The sequence below is a fragment of the Oryctolagus cuniculus genome, chromosome 7 (genome assembly GCF_964237555.1).
Source record: "Oryctolagus cuniculus chromosome 7, mOryCun1.1, whole genome shotgun sequence".
Taxonomy (NCBI): Eukaryota; Metazoa; Chordata; class Mammalia; order Lagomorpha; family Leporidae; genus Oryctolagus; species Oryctolagus cuniculus.
The window spans coordinates 25,842,033-25,858,437 of NC_091438.1; the positions used below are offsets into that span (position 1 = coordinate 25,842,033).

Below are 16,405 nucleotides of genomic sequence, written 5' to 3' on the forward strand. Positions count from 1 at the left end.
AGTGCAAACTGCAAATACTGTCTATCATCCAATTCAGTATACTTTTTGTCTTTAATTATCTACATTCTTCAATGATATTTGACCAAATTCTATTTTGGACTCTAAAGCCTACATACTTTTTCCCCATGAACCCTTTGGGAATCAAACAGAAGTAGCTAAGTTAAGCAACAGAGGAAGGGAGTACAGACAATTCAAACTTATTAAAAGCCTCATAATAAAGATGTTATCTGTTACTAAGTAGTAGTTATAAAATAGTTTTTATAAAAAAGTAATTTTTATTTAAAGATTTAGTTAACTATTTACTTAAAGAGGCAGACTTACAGACAGAGAGAGTGAGAGACAGAGAGAGGTCTTCCATCCGCTGGTTAACTCCCTAAATGGCCGCAACAGCCAGAGCTGGGCCAGTCAAAGCCAGGAGCTTCCTCCAGGCCTCCCACCCGGGTGCAGGGGCCCAAGCACCTGGATCATCTTCTGATCCTAGGACATCAGCAGAGAGCTGGATCAGAAGGGGAGCAGCCAGGACTTGAACCAGCGCCCAAATCAGATTCCAGCACTGCAGGCAGATGCTTAACCCACTGTGCCATAGCACCAACCCCCAAAAAATAATTCTTTAAGACACTGGTCATCATATAAATAGCTTGCTTTCTCTGTCCAGCTAAAATTGTACTCACTACAATTCTATCATAAGATAGTTAAATCATTTCCTCCTGTAATCACAGATCATACAGAGATACTTAACTTACCAGATGAAATGGACTGTGTTAACTCAGAATAAAGCTTACCTTTGGCTAAGCTCCTCCAGATAGCGACCACTGAGAGACATGTTAACTTCTAACGCTTTAATACGATTATTAAGTCTCATAAATACTGACTCCTTTTGGTTTGATCCATGTACAAGATTTCCATTAGCATATCCTAGATCTGTAGAATTTTGTAATTCAGCATAAAAATCTGTGGCTGTCCTCTGTAAGCCTCTCAGAATTGCATCTTCTGGAGACTGTTCTTCTTCTTTTACTTCAGGCAATGAAGAATCCACAACAGGAGTCAAAACTAGCTTTGGTGTGTCAGCTACGTTCATTTTGGCTTCCCCATCTTCACTGTCCTGCACAGTGGCTGTATTCATGGGTGGCACTACTGTTTCAGTTAGTTTTGTGATAATCTGCACAGAGCTCATGTCTTCGTTCACAATATTATCCATCATCTCATGAACCTTTGTTTCAAAGATAACAGATGGCTTCTCCAAAGAACTAAAGCTCTCAGACTTTTTTTCTATTTCATTATCAACCTCAACAGAACTTTCTTGAGGAATCACTTGGGATGGTATATGTTCTGTCTCATGTTTAACAGACATAGACACTTCTATTTTAGATAATGGATTGATTTCTGGAGTAATATCCAAGAGAAGAGACTGAGAAAGAGTTTGAGGATGGCTTGGTTCAAGTTCTATTGCATCTACAGTGTGATTCATCAAATCAGCTTGGTGCATATTACTTAAGTCACCAAGAACAATAGTTTCAGCTTCCTTGTCCACACTCTTACGGTCCAACTCTCCACTCAGTGGGTGCAATACTGAAACATCTACTGTTTCTGCAGGAAACAGTAACTGTGGTTGAGCTAAATCTTTTCCTTTACTCACAGCAATTCTGCTGCGCTGCCGATAACGAGCAATTCTAACTGAACACCATCGATAAATGTATTCTGAAAAACTAGAAATACAACAAATTGTGGTCAGTTCACTGCAAAATATCTGTGTCTCTGACTCAAACCACGGTGATGATTCATCTTCTTGTTCACCACTGCCCAGAAGAGTCACTGTCGATGGACTTGCCTCCTCTTCTTCCTCTTGAACTAACTGTACAATGGGACTCTCTTTTGGAGTATCCGGTGATGATGGCTCTGTGTCCTGTATAGCTTCAGTGGTTATGTACCTAGAAATAAAGACAATTATAAGTCTCTTCAAGAAGACATCAAAAATTAAAATATATTTAAGGAAAATCAATATATATAAGAAAAAAGGGCTAGAAATAAAGAAGAAAAACATTTGTGGATGAAATAAATTTTCATTATAATTATAAAAACAAATATTGCTCAGAAATGGTAACAGAAATACCACTTATATGTGACCCGCCAAATAACTCACAGGACATTTATCATTTCATACTATTAGTCTTTGTTTTAGAATTATTTGTAAACGAGTATTTCCATTCACTGAAGTATACTGCATCTTTCCTCCCATAGTTGTTCACTAAATAGGTCTCATCACTTTGCTACAGATCAGAAATGATGATGCTCAAGAGCAATAACTAGAATCCAGGACTCTTTACATACTTATGAATGCACTATGTGACTGAATATCCTATCTCCAAATAATAGCTAGCTTTCTCAAAGATAATTTCCCTGTGAATGACTTAGGGATTCCAACATGGCATTATATTTATACACACATATATACACACACACACACACACACAGATTATCTGCTTAAGGAAGAAGAAAAATATCCCTTCCTCAAAATAATCTTAATACAAGGAGTTTTCAAAATGTTCATCAAAAATGTATATTATAGGGATGGTACTGTGGTATAGTAGGCTAAACCTTTTCCTTTCTACACTCACATCCAATATGAGTGCCAGTTTGTGTCCCAGCTGTTCCTCTACTGATTCAGCTCTCTGATATGGCCTGGGAAAGCAGTGGAAGATGGCCCAAGTGCTTGGGCCCCTGCACCAAAGTGGGAGACCCGGAAGAAGCTCCTGGCTCCTGGTTCAACACAGCTCTGGCTGTTGTGGCCATTTGGGAACTAAACCAGCAGATGGAAGACCTTCCTCTCTGCCTCTCCCTCTCTCTGTAACTGTCTCTCAAATAAATAAATAATTTTTTAAAAATACATGTTATGAAAAAACTATTCATGGAATTAAAATCAATCTTGCAACAAAATAAACATCGTCTAATTCCACTTTCAAACTTGAAGTACACTTATATACTCTGGGTTAATTTTCTGTTACTAAAAGCCAAATATTTAATCACTTTAAACAAATTCTGGCTTATTATAAATAGACAGTGCCATTAGATTTATTCTATCTTTGTGTTCTGGTGTAAGTATATAGTATAGAAGAGAATGGAGGGCTGAAGTTTCCAGGAAGTATTGTAAATCACAATACCTACTGTTCCTTCCAAAATAAATATAATTGATTTCTGGATATAGCCTTAACCACAAAAGGTATACAATCTGAAAATGTAAGGTAATTTTAGTAAAAAGAAGAATTATCTTCATATACAAATACTCCTACTCAAAAATTACGAGGAATGCCATGCCAGGAAATGTCTTCAAGGAAACACTAATGTTACAATAGCAAAGGTAGAATAAGTCAATATAAAATAGACAATTTCCAGAAGGTGAATTTTAACTTGGGTCACAGTGAAATAGTAAATGGTTAAATGGACCAATCTAAAACATTAGACTACCCTTCTTTAAGCAGAAAAGAGATAGTCTCTAAAAACATTTCTTATATATTTAGGTGGCATATTACTTCTTATCTAAAAAAATAAATTGTGACAGTAAGAAGGATCCAAAGGGGAGAGAGAAAAACCAAATTGAATTTAGTAAAAAGTAAGCTATATACCATATATATATATATACTCTAAACCAAGCTGCACTTAAAAAGACAAACTCACTCAAATTTGGAAAAGAAAGTAAATCAGCTTAATAACTTTAAAACTTACATCTACCGAGAGGCTGGAAGATGGCGGAATAGAGAGGGAGGGAGCACAGCGAAGGTCCACTAAGGGAAGGTTCAAAGAGGGACCAGAATTTGTAGTTTTTAAGCCCTTCCTGAAACTGGGGAGACAGGGTGGACACGCGAGGAGGACGCGGACGCCTGAGACTCAGGACACCAGCAGGAGCGTGTACGCACCAGCGCTGGAAGCCGAGGTGAGACGGGGCACTCGCCCAGCACCACGGCACAGCTGCCGCCGCCCCTCCCCCAACGCACACTGGGATGGACACTGAGACATGCACGACTCAGTCGGGGAGGAAATAGAAAACGGAACAGAGTGAGTGGCGCCTGCAGAGAGAGTGCACGATTCAGGGATACTAATTGAGAGACTGAGTAAGCCAGTATCTCTTGGCACCTCCCCGGAGCTCCAGCGGGCGGGAAGCAGCCATTTTGTTTGTTTACATTTGGGCTTAAAGGAGAACTGTCTTTGCCTCCACACTAACCTTCGGAGGCAGAGCCCAAAGGTGGAGCTGAGGGTGCTCGAGGGAGGGCAGCCCAAAGCCCTGAGACCCAACTACTCAAGTTACAATAAAAAAAAAAAAAAAAAAAAAAAAAAAAAACTGAATAGCGCCTCCTGGTGGGGAAAAAGCACAGGATCCAGAGCTGCAGTGGGCAGAGAGCAGCCATCCTGTCTGTTTCCCTGCGGGCTGTGTTGAGCAGCCTGATTACACTGGATATTGGTAGAGACTCACAGCAGCCTATAGTAGAGGGAAATCAACCCGAAAAATCACCCAGACGGAATGCCAAAAAACAAAACAAAAAACCAAAAAAACATGGAAGATCATATAAATTTGCCAATGGAGCAGGCTAAACCAACCATAACAGAGGCAGAAGAAGAAGAAGTTGAAAACATGCCAGAAAAAGAATTCAGAAAATTAATAATCAGAATACTTAGAAATAATGAGAAACAGTGTCAAGAGCTGAATGAAAAACAAGCCCAAGGATTAGAGATCTTAAAGAGAAGCCAGAATGAGATACTAGAACTGAAAAACTCAATTGACCATATAAAAAACACCGTGGAATCCCTTGGAAATCGAACAGATGAAATAGAAGACCGAATATCAGAATTCGAAGACAAACTTCCAGAAATAATACAGTCAGTTCAATCACAGGAAGAAGAAATTAAAAAATTAAAAAACACGGTCGGAGACCTACAAGATTCAATCAAACAGTGTAATGTTCGGATAATAGGAGTCCCTGAGGGGGTGGAAAGAGAGAATGGATTAGAAGGTGTCTTCAACGAAATAATATCAGAAAACTTTAAACAAAGGCAGCTGGATAACAACACACAAATACAACAGATAGCCAGGACTCCGAACAGAGTAGACCAGAAGAGAAATTCACCACGACACATTGTGGCAACACTCAGTTCAGTGACACACAAAGAACAAATCCTAAAATGTGCCAGAGAAAAGCGACAAATCACATTCAGGGGTAAGTCATCAGACTCACCCCAGACTTCTCCTCGCAAACACTACAGGCAAGGAGACAATGGCATGATATATTTCAAGTTTTAAAAGACAAACAATGCCAACCTAGAATACTATATCCTGCAAAGCTATCATTTATGAATGAAGGGGAAATAAAGATCTTCCACGACAAACAGAAACTGAAAGAATTTGTATCCACGCGTCCAACCCTACAACACTTGCTCAAAGGCGTGCTGCACACAGAAATACCAAAACAAGAACTTCACTGCAAAAAAAAAGCAAACGGTAGAGTAACCCACAAAGTTCAAAATACATAAACAGCTCGTTTCAGGAAACATGAAGGGGAAAAGACAGTACTTAACAGTAATCACATTGAATGTGAATGGTCTTAATTCCACGACAAAGAGACATAGAGACTAGCTGATTGGATAAAAAAAAGACAATCCAACTATATGCTGCCTTCAGGAGACACACCTCATCAGCAAAGATGCACGCAGACTGAAAGTGAAAGGATGGAAAAAGATACTCCAAGCTAATGGAAATCAAAAAAGAGCTGGTGTGGCCATCCTAATATCAGACAAAATAGACTTTAACATAAAAACTATTAAAAGAGACAGAGAAGGGCACTATATAATAATTAAAGGATCTATCCAACAGGAAGACATTACTATTATAAATGTATATGCACCTAATTACAGGGCGCCTGGCTACCTGAAAGAATTACTAAAGGATTTAAAGGGAGATATAGACTCAAATACAATAGTAACAGGGGACTTCAACACCCCACTCTTACCAATGGACAGATCAACCAGACAGAAATTCAACAAGGAAACAACTGAGCTAATTGACACCATAGACCAAATAGACCCAATAGATATCTTCAGAACCTTCCACCCCACAGACAAAGAGTTCACGTATTTCTCCCCAGTACATGGAACATTCTCTAGGATTGACCATATACTAGGCCATAAAGGGAGCCTCAACAAATTCAACAAAATTGAAACTATACCATGCAGCTTCTCAGACCATAGAGCAGTGAAATTTGAAATCAACAACCCAAGAATCTCTACACCATATGCAAATATATGGAGAATGGACAACATGATCCTAAATGAACAGTGGGTCATCGAAGAAATTAAAAGAGAAATCAAAAGATTTCTAGAAACAAATGAAAATCATAACACAACCTATCAAAACCTGTGGGACACAGCAAAAGCAGTGCTAAGAGGAAAGTTTATAGCAATTAGTGCCTACATCAAGAAGCTGGAAAGGAACCAAACAAATGAACTCTCCATGCACCTCAAGGATCTAGAAAAACAGCAGCAAATCAAGCCCAAATCCAAAAGGAGGAAAGAAATACTAAAGATCAGAGAAAAAATAAACAGAATTGAAACCAAAAAAACAATACAAAAGATCAACAAAACCAGGAGCTGGTTCTTTGAAAAAATAAACAAAATCGACACACCATTGGCCCAACTAACCAAAAAAAGGAGAGAGAAGACCCAAATCTGTAAAATCAAAGATAGTAATGGAAATGTAACAACAGACACAACAGAAATAGAAAGAATCATCAGAAACTACTACAAAGAGATGTATGCTAACAAACTGGGGAACCTGGAAGAAATGGATAGATTCCTGGACAAATACAACCTTCCTAAACTGAGCCGTGAAGATATAGAAAATCTAAACAGACCCATAACCATGGAAGAAATTGAATCAGTAATAAACGCACTACCGAAAAAGAAGAGCCCAGGACCGGATGGCTTCACTGCCGAATTTTACCAGGCATTTAGAGAACAACTAACCCCAGTTCTTCTCAAATTATTCCAAACGATTGAAAGAGAAGGAATCCTCCCAAATTCCTTCTACGAAGCCAATATCACCTTAATTCCTAAGCCCGGAAAAGACACAGCAGAGAAAGAAAACTACAGACCTATCTCCCTGATGAACATAGATGCAAAAATACTCAATAAAATTCTGGCAAACCGAATCCAACTACACATCAGAAAGATCATTCACCCAGACCAAGTGGGATTTATCCCTGGTATGCAGGGATGGTTCAACATTCGAAAGTCAATCAACGTAATCCATCACATTAACAAATTGAGAAACAAAAATCATATGGTTACCTCAATAGATGCAGAGAAAGCATTTGACAAAATACAACACCCCTTCATGATGAAAACCCTAAGCAAATTGGGGTTAGAAGGAACATTCCTCAACACAATTAAGGCAATCTATGATAAACCAAAGGCCAGCATCATATTGAATGGGGAAAAGTTGGAGGCATTTCCATTGAGAACTGGCACCAGACAGGGATGCCCACTCTCACCATTGCTATTCAATATAGTCTTAGAAGTGTTAGCCACAGCCATCAGGCAAGAAAAAGAAATTAAAGGGATACAAATGGGAAAGGAGGAAGTTAAACTATCCCTGTTTGCAGATGACATGATACTATATATAGAGGACCCAATAAACTCCTATAAGAGACTACCGGAACTCATAGAAGAGTTTGGTAAACTAGCAGGATACAAAGTCAATGCTCAGAAATCAACAGCCTTTGTATACACAGACAATGCCAGGGCCGGCCGAGGAAGAACTACTAAGATCAATCCCATTCACAATAGCCACAAAAACAAAGTACCCTGGAATAAATTTAACCAAGGAGGTCAAAGACCTCTATGATGAAAATTACAAAACACTAAAGAAAGAAATAGAAGACGACACAAAAAAATGGAAAAACCTGCCATGCTCATGGATTGGAAGAATCAATATCATCAAAATGTCCATTCTCCCAAAAGCAATTTACAAGTTCAATGCAATACCAATCAAAATACCAAAGCCATTCTTCAAAGACCTAGAAAAAACGATGCTGAAATTCATATGGAGAAACAGGAGACCCAGAATAGCTAAAGCAATCCTTTACAATAAAAACAAGGCCGGAGGCATCACAATTCCAGACTTCAAGGCATACTACAGGGCAGTTATAATCAAAACAGCCTGGTACTGGTACAAAAACAGATGGATAGACCAATGGAACAGAATAGAAACACCGGAGATCAACCCAAACATCTATTACCAACTCATATTTGACAAAGGACCTAAAACCAACCCCTGGAACAAGGACAGCCTCTTCAACAAATGGTGCTGGGAAAACTGGATGTCCACATGCCGCAGTATGAAGCAAGACCCCTACCTTACACCTTATACAAAAATCCACTCAACATGGATCAAAGAACTAGAGATGCGCCACGACACCATGAAACTAATTGAGAGCATAGGGGAAACGCTTCAAGATATCGGAACAGGCGAAGAATTCCTGGAGAAGACCCCACAGGCACGGGTAATCAAAGATAAAATAAACAAATGGGATTACCTAAAATTGAAGAGTTTCTTAACAGCAAAGGAAACAGTCAGGAAAGCGAAGAGGCAACCAACAGAATGGGAGACGTTATTCGCAAACCACACAACAGATAAAGGATTAACAACTAGAATCTACACAATGATCAAAAAACACCACAGAATCAAAACAAACAACCCAATAAAAAAATGGGCCAAGGACCTTAACAGACATTTTTCAAAAGAGGAAATCCAAATGGCCAACAGGCACATGAAAAAATGCTCAGGATCCCTAGCCATCAGGGAAATGCAGATCAAAACCACAATGAGATACCACCTCACTCCGGTTAGATTGGCTTACATACAGAAATCAACCAACAACAGATGCTGGCGAGGATGTGGAGAAAAAGGGACACTAATCCACTGTTGGTGGGAATGCAAGCTGGTAAAGCCACTATGGAAGACAGTCTGGAGAATCCTCAGAAACATGAATATAGCACTATCACAGGACCCAGCCATCCCACTCCTTGGAATATACCCAAATGGAATTCAAGGGGTGAAAAAAGCCATTTGCACCTCAATATTTGTTGCAGCTCAATTCACAATAGCTAAGACATGGAATCAACCTAAATGTCCATCAACGGATGACTGGATAAAGAAACTATGGGATATGTACTCTATGGAACACTATACAGCAGTAAAAAACAATGAAATCCGGGCATTCACAACAAAAAGGAGGAAGCTGGAAAACATGATGCTGAGTGAAATAAGCCAGTCCAAAAGGGACAAATATCACCTGTTCTCCCTGTTCGATGGCAACTAAACGAGCACCTAAAATGATACCCATTGAAGTGAAATGGACACTATGAGAGACAATGACATGAGCAGCCCTTGTCTAGACTGTTGAGGAAAAACTTACTATTTTGTTCCTTTAGTATTTTTGTTGTTGTTGTTGTTGCTCGGTATGCTCTACACAAGACCACTGGTTGAACTCTGCAATCAATGCACAACCATTCTTAAGCGTTTAAAAATTAATAGGAAATTGATCTCTGTGGAACATGGGAGTGGGAATAAGAGAGGGAGGAGATATATAGGATGGCACATACTCACTCAGACCTACCTCCAATGGTGGAACTGGAAATGTGCCAGGGGATTTCAACTCAATCTTACCAAGGAGGCAGGTACCAATGCCAGCACACTTGGTAAAGTGACAAATATAAATACACAACTGATCCAAAAGATAGGGTAAGTGTCGAAGAGATTACACAAATAAGACCAGTGTAAGCAAATAATGAAAGATAGAATCAAAAGGGTTGAGAATGATCCTGCGGGGGAAGCAGGACACACAGCAGACTCATAGAATGGCAAATGCCCAAAACAGCACTCCTGCCTCAGAATCAACCCTTGGGACATTCGGATCTGACTAAAAGGTCCATGAGAGTCTCGCAGGCATGGAAAGTCATGACACGGTGGCAAAAAACAATCTAAATGAAGGATCGTGGTGAACAACACCCCAGCAGAAGGATCAGGCCATCAAGGAGAGAGGCGCCTTTCTCTGAAGGGAGGAAGGAACCTCCACTGTGATATGGCCTTGACTAAACAAATTCAGAGTTGGTGAACTCAAAGGGCTTCCATAGCCTAGACAGCTCATAGCAAGAGTCTCGGGTGATTGCTGACGTCATAAATAAGAGTGCCAATTGTTATATCAACAACGGGAGTCACTGGGTTCATGCTCCCCACGCAGGATCTCTGTCCTTAATATGTTTATCTATGAAACTCAAAAACAACACTACTAGTCGAACAATACCCTATACCTGGTTCGGTTGTGTGAGTGCAACCTGTTGAAATCCCTGCTTAGTATATACTAAATTGATCTTCGGTATATGAAGGTAATTGAAAATGAAACGTGATGAAGGGCGGGATGGGAGAGGAAGTGGGTGAGGGGAGGGCCACAGGAGGAAGGGAGGTCGGGGGAAGCCACAATAATACAAAAGATGCATTTTATATTCTACCTAAAACTATTGGTTGAGCTCTGTAATTAATACACAATTACTCTTAGGTGTTTAATCAATGCTATAACTAGTACTCAAATAGTATTTTACACTTTGTGTTTCTGTGTGGGAGCAAAATGTGGAAATCTTTACTTAACATACACTAAATTGATCTTCTGTATATAAAGATAATTGAAAATTAATCGTGATGTGAAGGGGAAGGGGGAGAGGGAGTGGGAGAGGGGAGCGTTGTGGATGGGAGGGAAGACACGGGGGCGGGGGGGAGGCTATTGTGGTCCATAAGCTGTACTTTGAAAATTTATGCTCATTAAATAAATTAAAAAAAAAAAAAAAACTTACATCTACCATAGATTTTTATTTTCACGGGACTACTATATAGTCACTAAAAATAATTTAAGACAAATAAACACAAAGGGATATTAAGTAAAAAAGATTAAGCAGGTTCCGGTGCTGTGGTGCAGCAGGTAAAGCCACCACCTGTGACACCCGTATCCCATATGAGCACCAGTTCATGTCCTGGCTGCTCCACTTCTGATCCAGCTCCCTGCTAATGTATCTGGAAAAGCAGCAGAAGACGGTCCAGGTCCTTGGGCCCCCGCACCCACGTGGGAAACCCAGAAGAAGCTCCTGGCTCCTGGCTGTGGATCAGTCCAGCTTGGGTCATTGCAGCCATTTGGGGAGTGAATCAGAGACAGAAGATTTCTCTGTCTCTGTCTCTGTCTCTCTCTCTGTGTAACTTTACCTTTCAAATAAATAAATAAATCTTTAAAAAAAGAGAGAGAGTAAGCCAAAATATCTCTTAAAAACTGACATGGAAAAGTAAAAACTGTTACATTAGCCTGTTAACAAACAGTCAAATCTATAGATGCATGTGTATACTAATACATGTAAAAATGCAGTTAGTGTTACTTAGTTTGGAAAACCAAGATATATCATGTGTTGTTCACTGAATAAGCCAAGATAACAAAGCTAGGAATAGCAATCCCAGCTACATATAATTAGACACACTCAGAATGTCTCTATTCCTAATAGATTTCCTAGGTCCTTCTAGGAATCAAAGACCATATTTTCTCTGTAATCACCCAATAAATACCTTTAGTCACATTTGACATTAACACACAAGAACATAGATTTCTTACCACACCCTTCAAAGAACAAAACTTTCAGAATAGTACTTCAGAAATACAGTTGAAATCATATTCCTTGCAAGTATTATTATGTTATCTTAACTATTTCAAATTCAATGATCTTATCCTCTTAAATCAGTTTTCTAATAGAGAAAGGGTCTTCAAAGTTTTACAGAATATATTTGATACATAAATTAAATCTTTAATAACTGTACCCAATTATCCAAAACATAAAGAACTTTTTATTTATTATGGCTAAGAAGAAGTACCCCCAAAAAGGTAATTATCTCCTACAGAAAAAATAAAAAGGGGTGGTTACTGTTATCTGTATATACACCCCTGCCCAAACTGCCACATTGTAAAATGGAGAAACAACTATATGATCCAATTTAAGAAATGGAACACGGTATTTGCTGTGTGACAAGAATTACTGCTCTTCAAGTATTTCAGGTATCCTTTGTAATTTTCTAGAGACACCAAAGATATACAATAAATGCATTTAAACTTCATAAAACCCAGCCACTAAAATTTGTCCATCAGTCAAATCAATTATCTGAACAAGGTATTGTGAATGATCAAAGTAATATATGACATCAAAACAAATGTCTGTTCTAGAATGAAGTATATTTCATGCACACATATACACCAATGAGAAGCAAGTCAAAGATGTTCTAAGTGACTGCAGAATGTCTGTTCTATGGTTCAAAGCTCCCTACAGATAGTCATTTCATACACAAATTACAAGTTCCTTTTTTTTTGTACTAGTATACTTAACTTCCACTTTAATAGAACTCTATTTAATATCACAGAACTTACTCAGGTGACGGAACAGGAGTTGAAACAGGAGTTGATTCAGGCATTTTAGGTGCAGTTGTGGTGGTGGCATTCTCAGATACACTTTTATTTCCTATTTTAAGAAAGATGCCCATATTGAGTTCAAGTTTTTAAAAGCTATACCATGAAAATATCTTACTATAACAAATAAAGATCTTTCGTTTCTCAAGGGAGAAGGAAAAACTGAAGTAAGCTTGCTACTGTAGCCTTTTTTTCCCAAAGTTCTTTTAGAAAGAAATGGATCATATAAGATTACAACTACAAGTAACACATATTATCTGCCAACTTCTCAGATAATTAAAACATATCATATGACAATAAATTCTGTGTAATCTTATATGATAAATATGCCTAGAAAGACACCTAAAAGAGTTATTCAAGAGGAGACAAATGTGTCATTTTAAAGTTTACACTTGGAACTAAGCATTTTTTTTAACAAAAAGGCAAAACTGTTTCTCTTTGCTAATAATATTCTTATTTGCTATTCTTTAAAGACAAAATGGCTTTCTAAGCTGATTAACTATTTGATACATAAAAGGAAAGCAAATGAAGTACACTATTTGGGCATCAAAACTTCTAGGTAAGTGATAAAATCATTATTACTGCTCAGAAGAATTGGAAAACAAACTAATTTTATGTACACAAAATTTCTTCATGAAAAAAGGTAGGTTCTTTTTGGATCATTTATTTACTTCTGAGTGAAAAATCCAGATTTTCCTGACTTATTATTTGATTTTTCCTAACTAGAAGAACCCCTGGAATACCAATTATTTAAAAGACTCATAAAATGATAGGTACCTTCTGTCAAGTCTTCAGTTTTTGCTCCCAGAATATTAGCAGCAATATTCACCATATTTAGAATGGCATCTAAAACAAAATTCAATCAGAAAAAAAAAAAACAATACACCTAAGTATTTTCATATAAATTAATACCAGATAGTCAAACATTTATAATGGTCTTTTTGCATTTTTTTGACTAGTTACTTTTTTATCTATCTTAATACTTAAGTCAAATATAGGACACAAAAAATTTCAGCCAAAAATATAAAGCGTAAATCTGAATTCTTATATCCAGAAGGAATTATAAATTTAAATATACTTTTGATTGCAAAGCTACCCTAAAACTGTTAATGAGACAGTCTTCATCACATTACAAAATTCAAGTATAATTCAACATATAGCTCTACTGGGTCAGCAAACAAATGTGATGATCAAAATTCTTATTTTTCAGAAAAGCTTATTTTTCTTTAAAAAGCTACTATAGTTTAAAACAAAAATTAAAAAAGAGCTTGAAAATACAAAAGCTTTCCCAAATGGGTGATGCTCACAGGTATAAACAAAGGAAAGAAATTATTATCCAATGAAAAGTAGTAAAACGTTCTTGTTTTAAACTATTAAAATACAATATTAATTAATAACACAGATTCCAAATTGACACTGCACAGAAACAAGTTTCTCTGGTGACTTTCAAAAACTCACTGGCTGAAATAACTATTTTTATCAATTATAACACACACATTCTTCCATGAATTGAATGGGAAAGAGAATAAGGCAAGTTAAGTAAAAGACAAAATCATAAAACTCAAGTTTTATGGCAAATTGGCAATTTAATTTTATGGCAAACAGAATGATTTGCCTATTTGCTAATACTGTCTTTCTTTCCAGAGAGGATATCTAAGTATACATGGTATGAAACTTCAATATACACATCAATAGAGAAATTCACACATGTAGACCTCAAGATAACAGAGTTCCATAAAAAGCTGGTGCTAGGAACAGCTAGTAGTGTGATGTAGTTTCAAGGGAAATTAACCTACATCTCCAAACTAATTTCGAATTCCACTGGAAGTTAATTACTTCATATTAGGTATTTCTACTAAAATACTAAGATCTAGCAGGGGCTACATACTAAGACTCATAAGTTATTTCCAAGTTTCCTTTCCTAAAAGAGGGCTCCATAGTTTTTTTGTTTGTTTGTTTCTATTTTTTTATTTTCTGCTGCACTAGGGGCTTGAAGGGCAGGGCCCGGTCCCGGGGGCTGCTGGTGTGACACACCCACTCCTGACGCGCACTGTGGCCATCCACACGAGATGAGCTCGTAGCTGGGGTACGGGGCTGTCCCATGATGGCCTCCTGAGCCTGAGCAGCCACGCATGGGCCTCCTCGTATTCCCTGCAGGACTCTGGGCACTCATGCATTCCTGGGTGCCTCCTAGGATCCTCCCAACTCCCTTGGGCCGGGATGAGGTGCAGCCCCAGGAAAGCCTGTGCCACCTTGCGTGTGGAGGCCCACGGGCAGCAAGCTCCTTAGGCCTACAGCCACGCCCGACCCTCCACCTTGCCTGGACAGCTGGAAGCACAGAGATGGGAGGTCTCACGGCCAAGCCAAGAGTTTGCAGCGCGCACTCCCAAGGCCTCCGGTTGCAGTTCCCGGGAGGATGGACCTGGCTGTGCCTCGGCTGGCTCCCTCCCTCTGGTCCGGCATTGCAAACACAGACCTGCTTCTGTCCCCTGTGTTCCTGGCCTTAACGCACTTAGGAGCGGGCAGGCCCCCCTCATCTTCCGTATGCCATTCATATGCCATTTGCTCACGGAGTCTGCAGGACCCCGGAGGCCCCAAGCGGCTGGCTCTAGGAGCCTGCCCAGCCGGTGCTGCAAACTGGACACAGGTGCTAGCTAGAGGCAGTGGCCAGCCTCAGGAGCACACCTGCGGGCATCCCCGAGCCCCACAAATATTCTCTGAGGGAAGCTGGGGCCCCCGGTACCGTCCTCCTGCCGGCTCGCACGTGCGCTGCTCCATAGGGTTTTAATCATACTTTCAGTGAAAACCAAAGATGTGAAAAGTAGGAAAGGATCTAAGGGAGAAAAATAGTGCATCAAGAAGGCTGGTGCTCAGCCTATAAATATATGCTTTACAGTGAGAGAAAATAAAAGATTTAGAATTTTAAGGTGATCACTAGTGGTAGCTATAATTTTTATATTCACATAATTATAATAATCTGAATGACATCAAAGTAGTGGCACTTTGCTTCCAATAATTAGTATGGCAAATAAAAGTTTGATATTTGCCATTTTGAAAAAATAAAATCACATTTTTAAATGTCTTACCCTTTAACCAGGCATACTCATAAATAGAGAAGTAGCCCTGGTTCTTACATAGGCTAAAGACACGTCTCAGAACAAGTTAATACCTGGAATGGAACTCAGTATTTCCTCCCAAACCAAGATAAAGTCAGGAACAGAAACTCCTATATCCACATAAACTCACTTTTAATGTCAAACAATACTAAACTACTGGATACAATTCCTTATTTATGCTGTAAAGTTCAGAGAGGTTGACTGTTCAAAATCCAAATTTTGTAATCAAGTCTGTTTTGTACTTCAACATGAGATTTGAACCCCAGATTTCAAATTTTTTGGCATTTATTATTAAAGAACTCAGGAAAGGAATAGATCTGTTAATCTGTGTGAAGACATTATCTGTACAGTTTCATTTTTTTAACCTAAATTTTTTTTAAAGATTTATTTTATTTATTTGAAAGACAGAATTATAGAGAGGTAGAGAAAGAGAGAGGTCTTCCATCTGCTGGTTCACTCCCCAGATGGCTGCAAAGGCCAGAGCTGCGTCAATCCAAAGGCAGGAGCCAGGAGCTTCTTCTGGGTCTCCTAGGTGGGTGCAGGGGCCCAAGGACTTGGGCCATCTTCTACTGCTTTCCCAGACCATGGCAGAGAGCTCGATTGGAAGGGGAGCAGCCAGAATAGAACCGGTGCCCACATGGAATGCCGGTACTTCAGGCCAGGGCTTTAACCCACTGCGCCACACCACCGGCCCCTAACCTAAATTTTAATACTAGCACCTACACAATAAGGAAGATGCCCACTATCTATCTA

General features: G+C 39.0%; 1 protein-coding gene across 11 annotated transcripts in view; it reads right to left on the reverse strand.

Annotated features, from left to right (window-relative positions):
* The window catches only part of SUCO (SUN domain containing ossification factor), a 123,409-nt gene that overhangs the window by 36,811 nt on the left and 70,193 nt on the right, over positions 1-16,405 (reverse strand). For all 11 annotated transcript variants that reach the window (XM_051857113.2, XM_070077350.1, XM_051857112.2 and 8 more), the window contains 3 exons: positions 13,314-13,382; positions 12,498-12,588; positions 783-1,928 (listed from right to left, as the gene is read on the reverse strand). In XM_051857113.2, the coding sequence (XP_051713073.1) occupies positions 783-1,928; positions 12,498-12,588; positions 13,314-13,382 (1,306 nt within the window). The remainder of the gene's footprint in view (positions 1-782; positions 1,929-12,497; positions 12,589-13,313; positions 13,383-16,405) is intronic.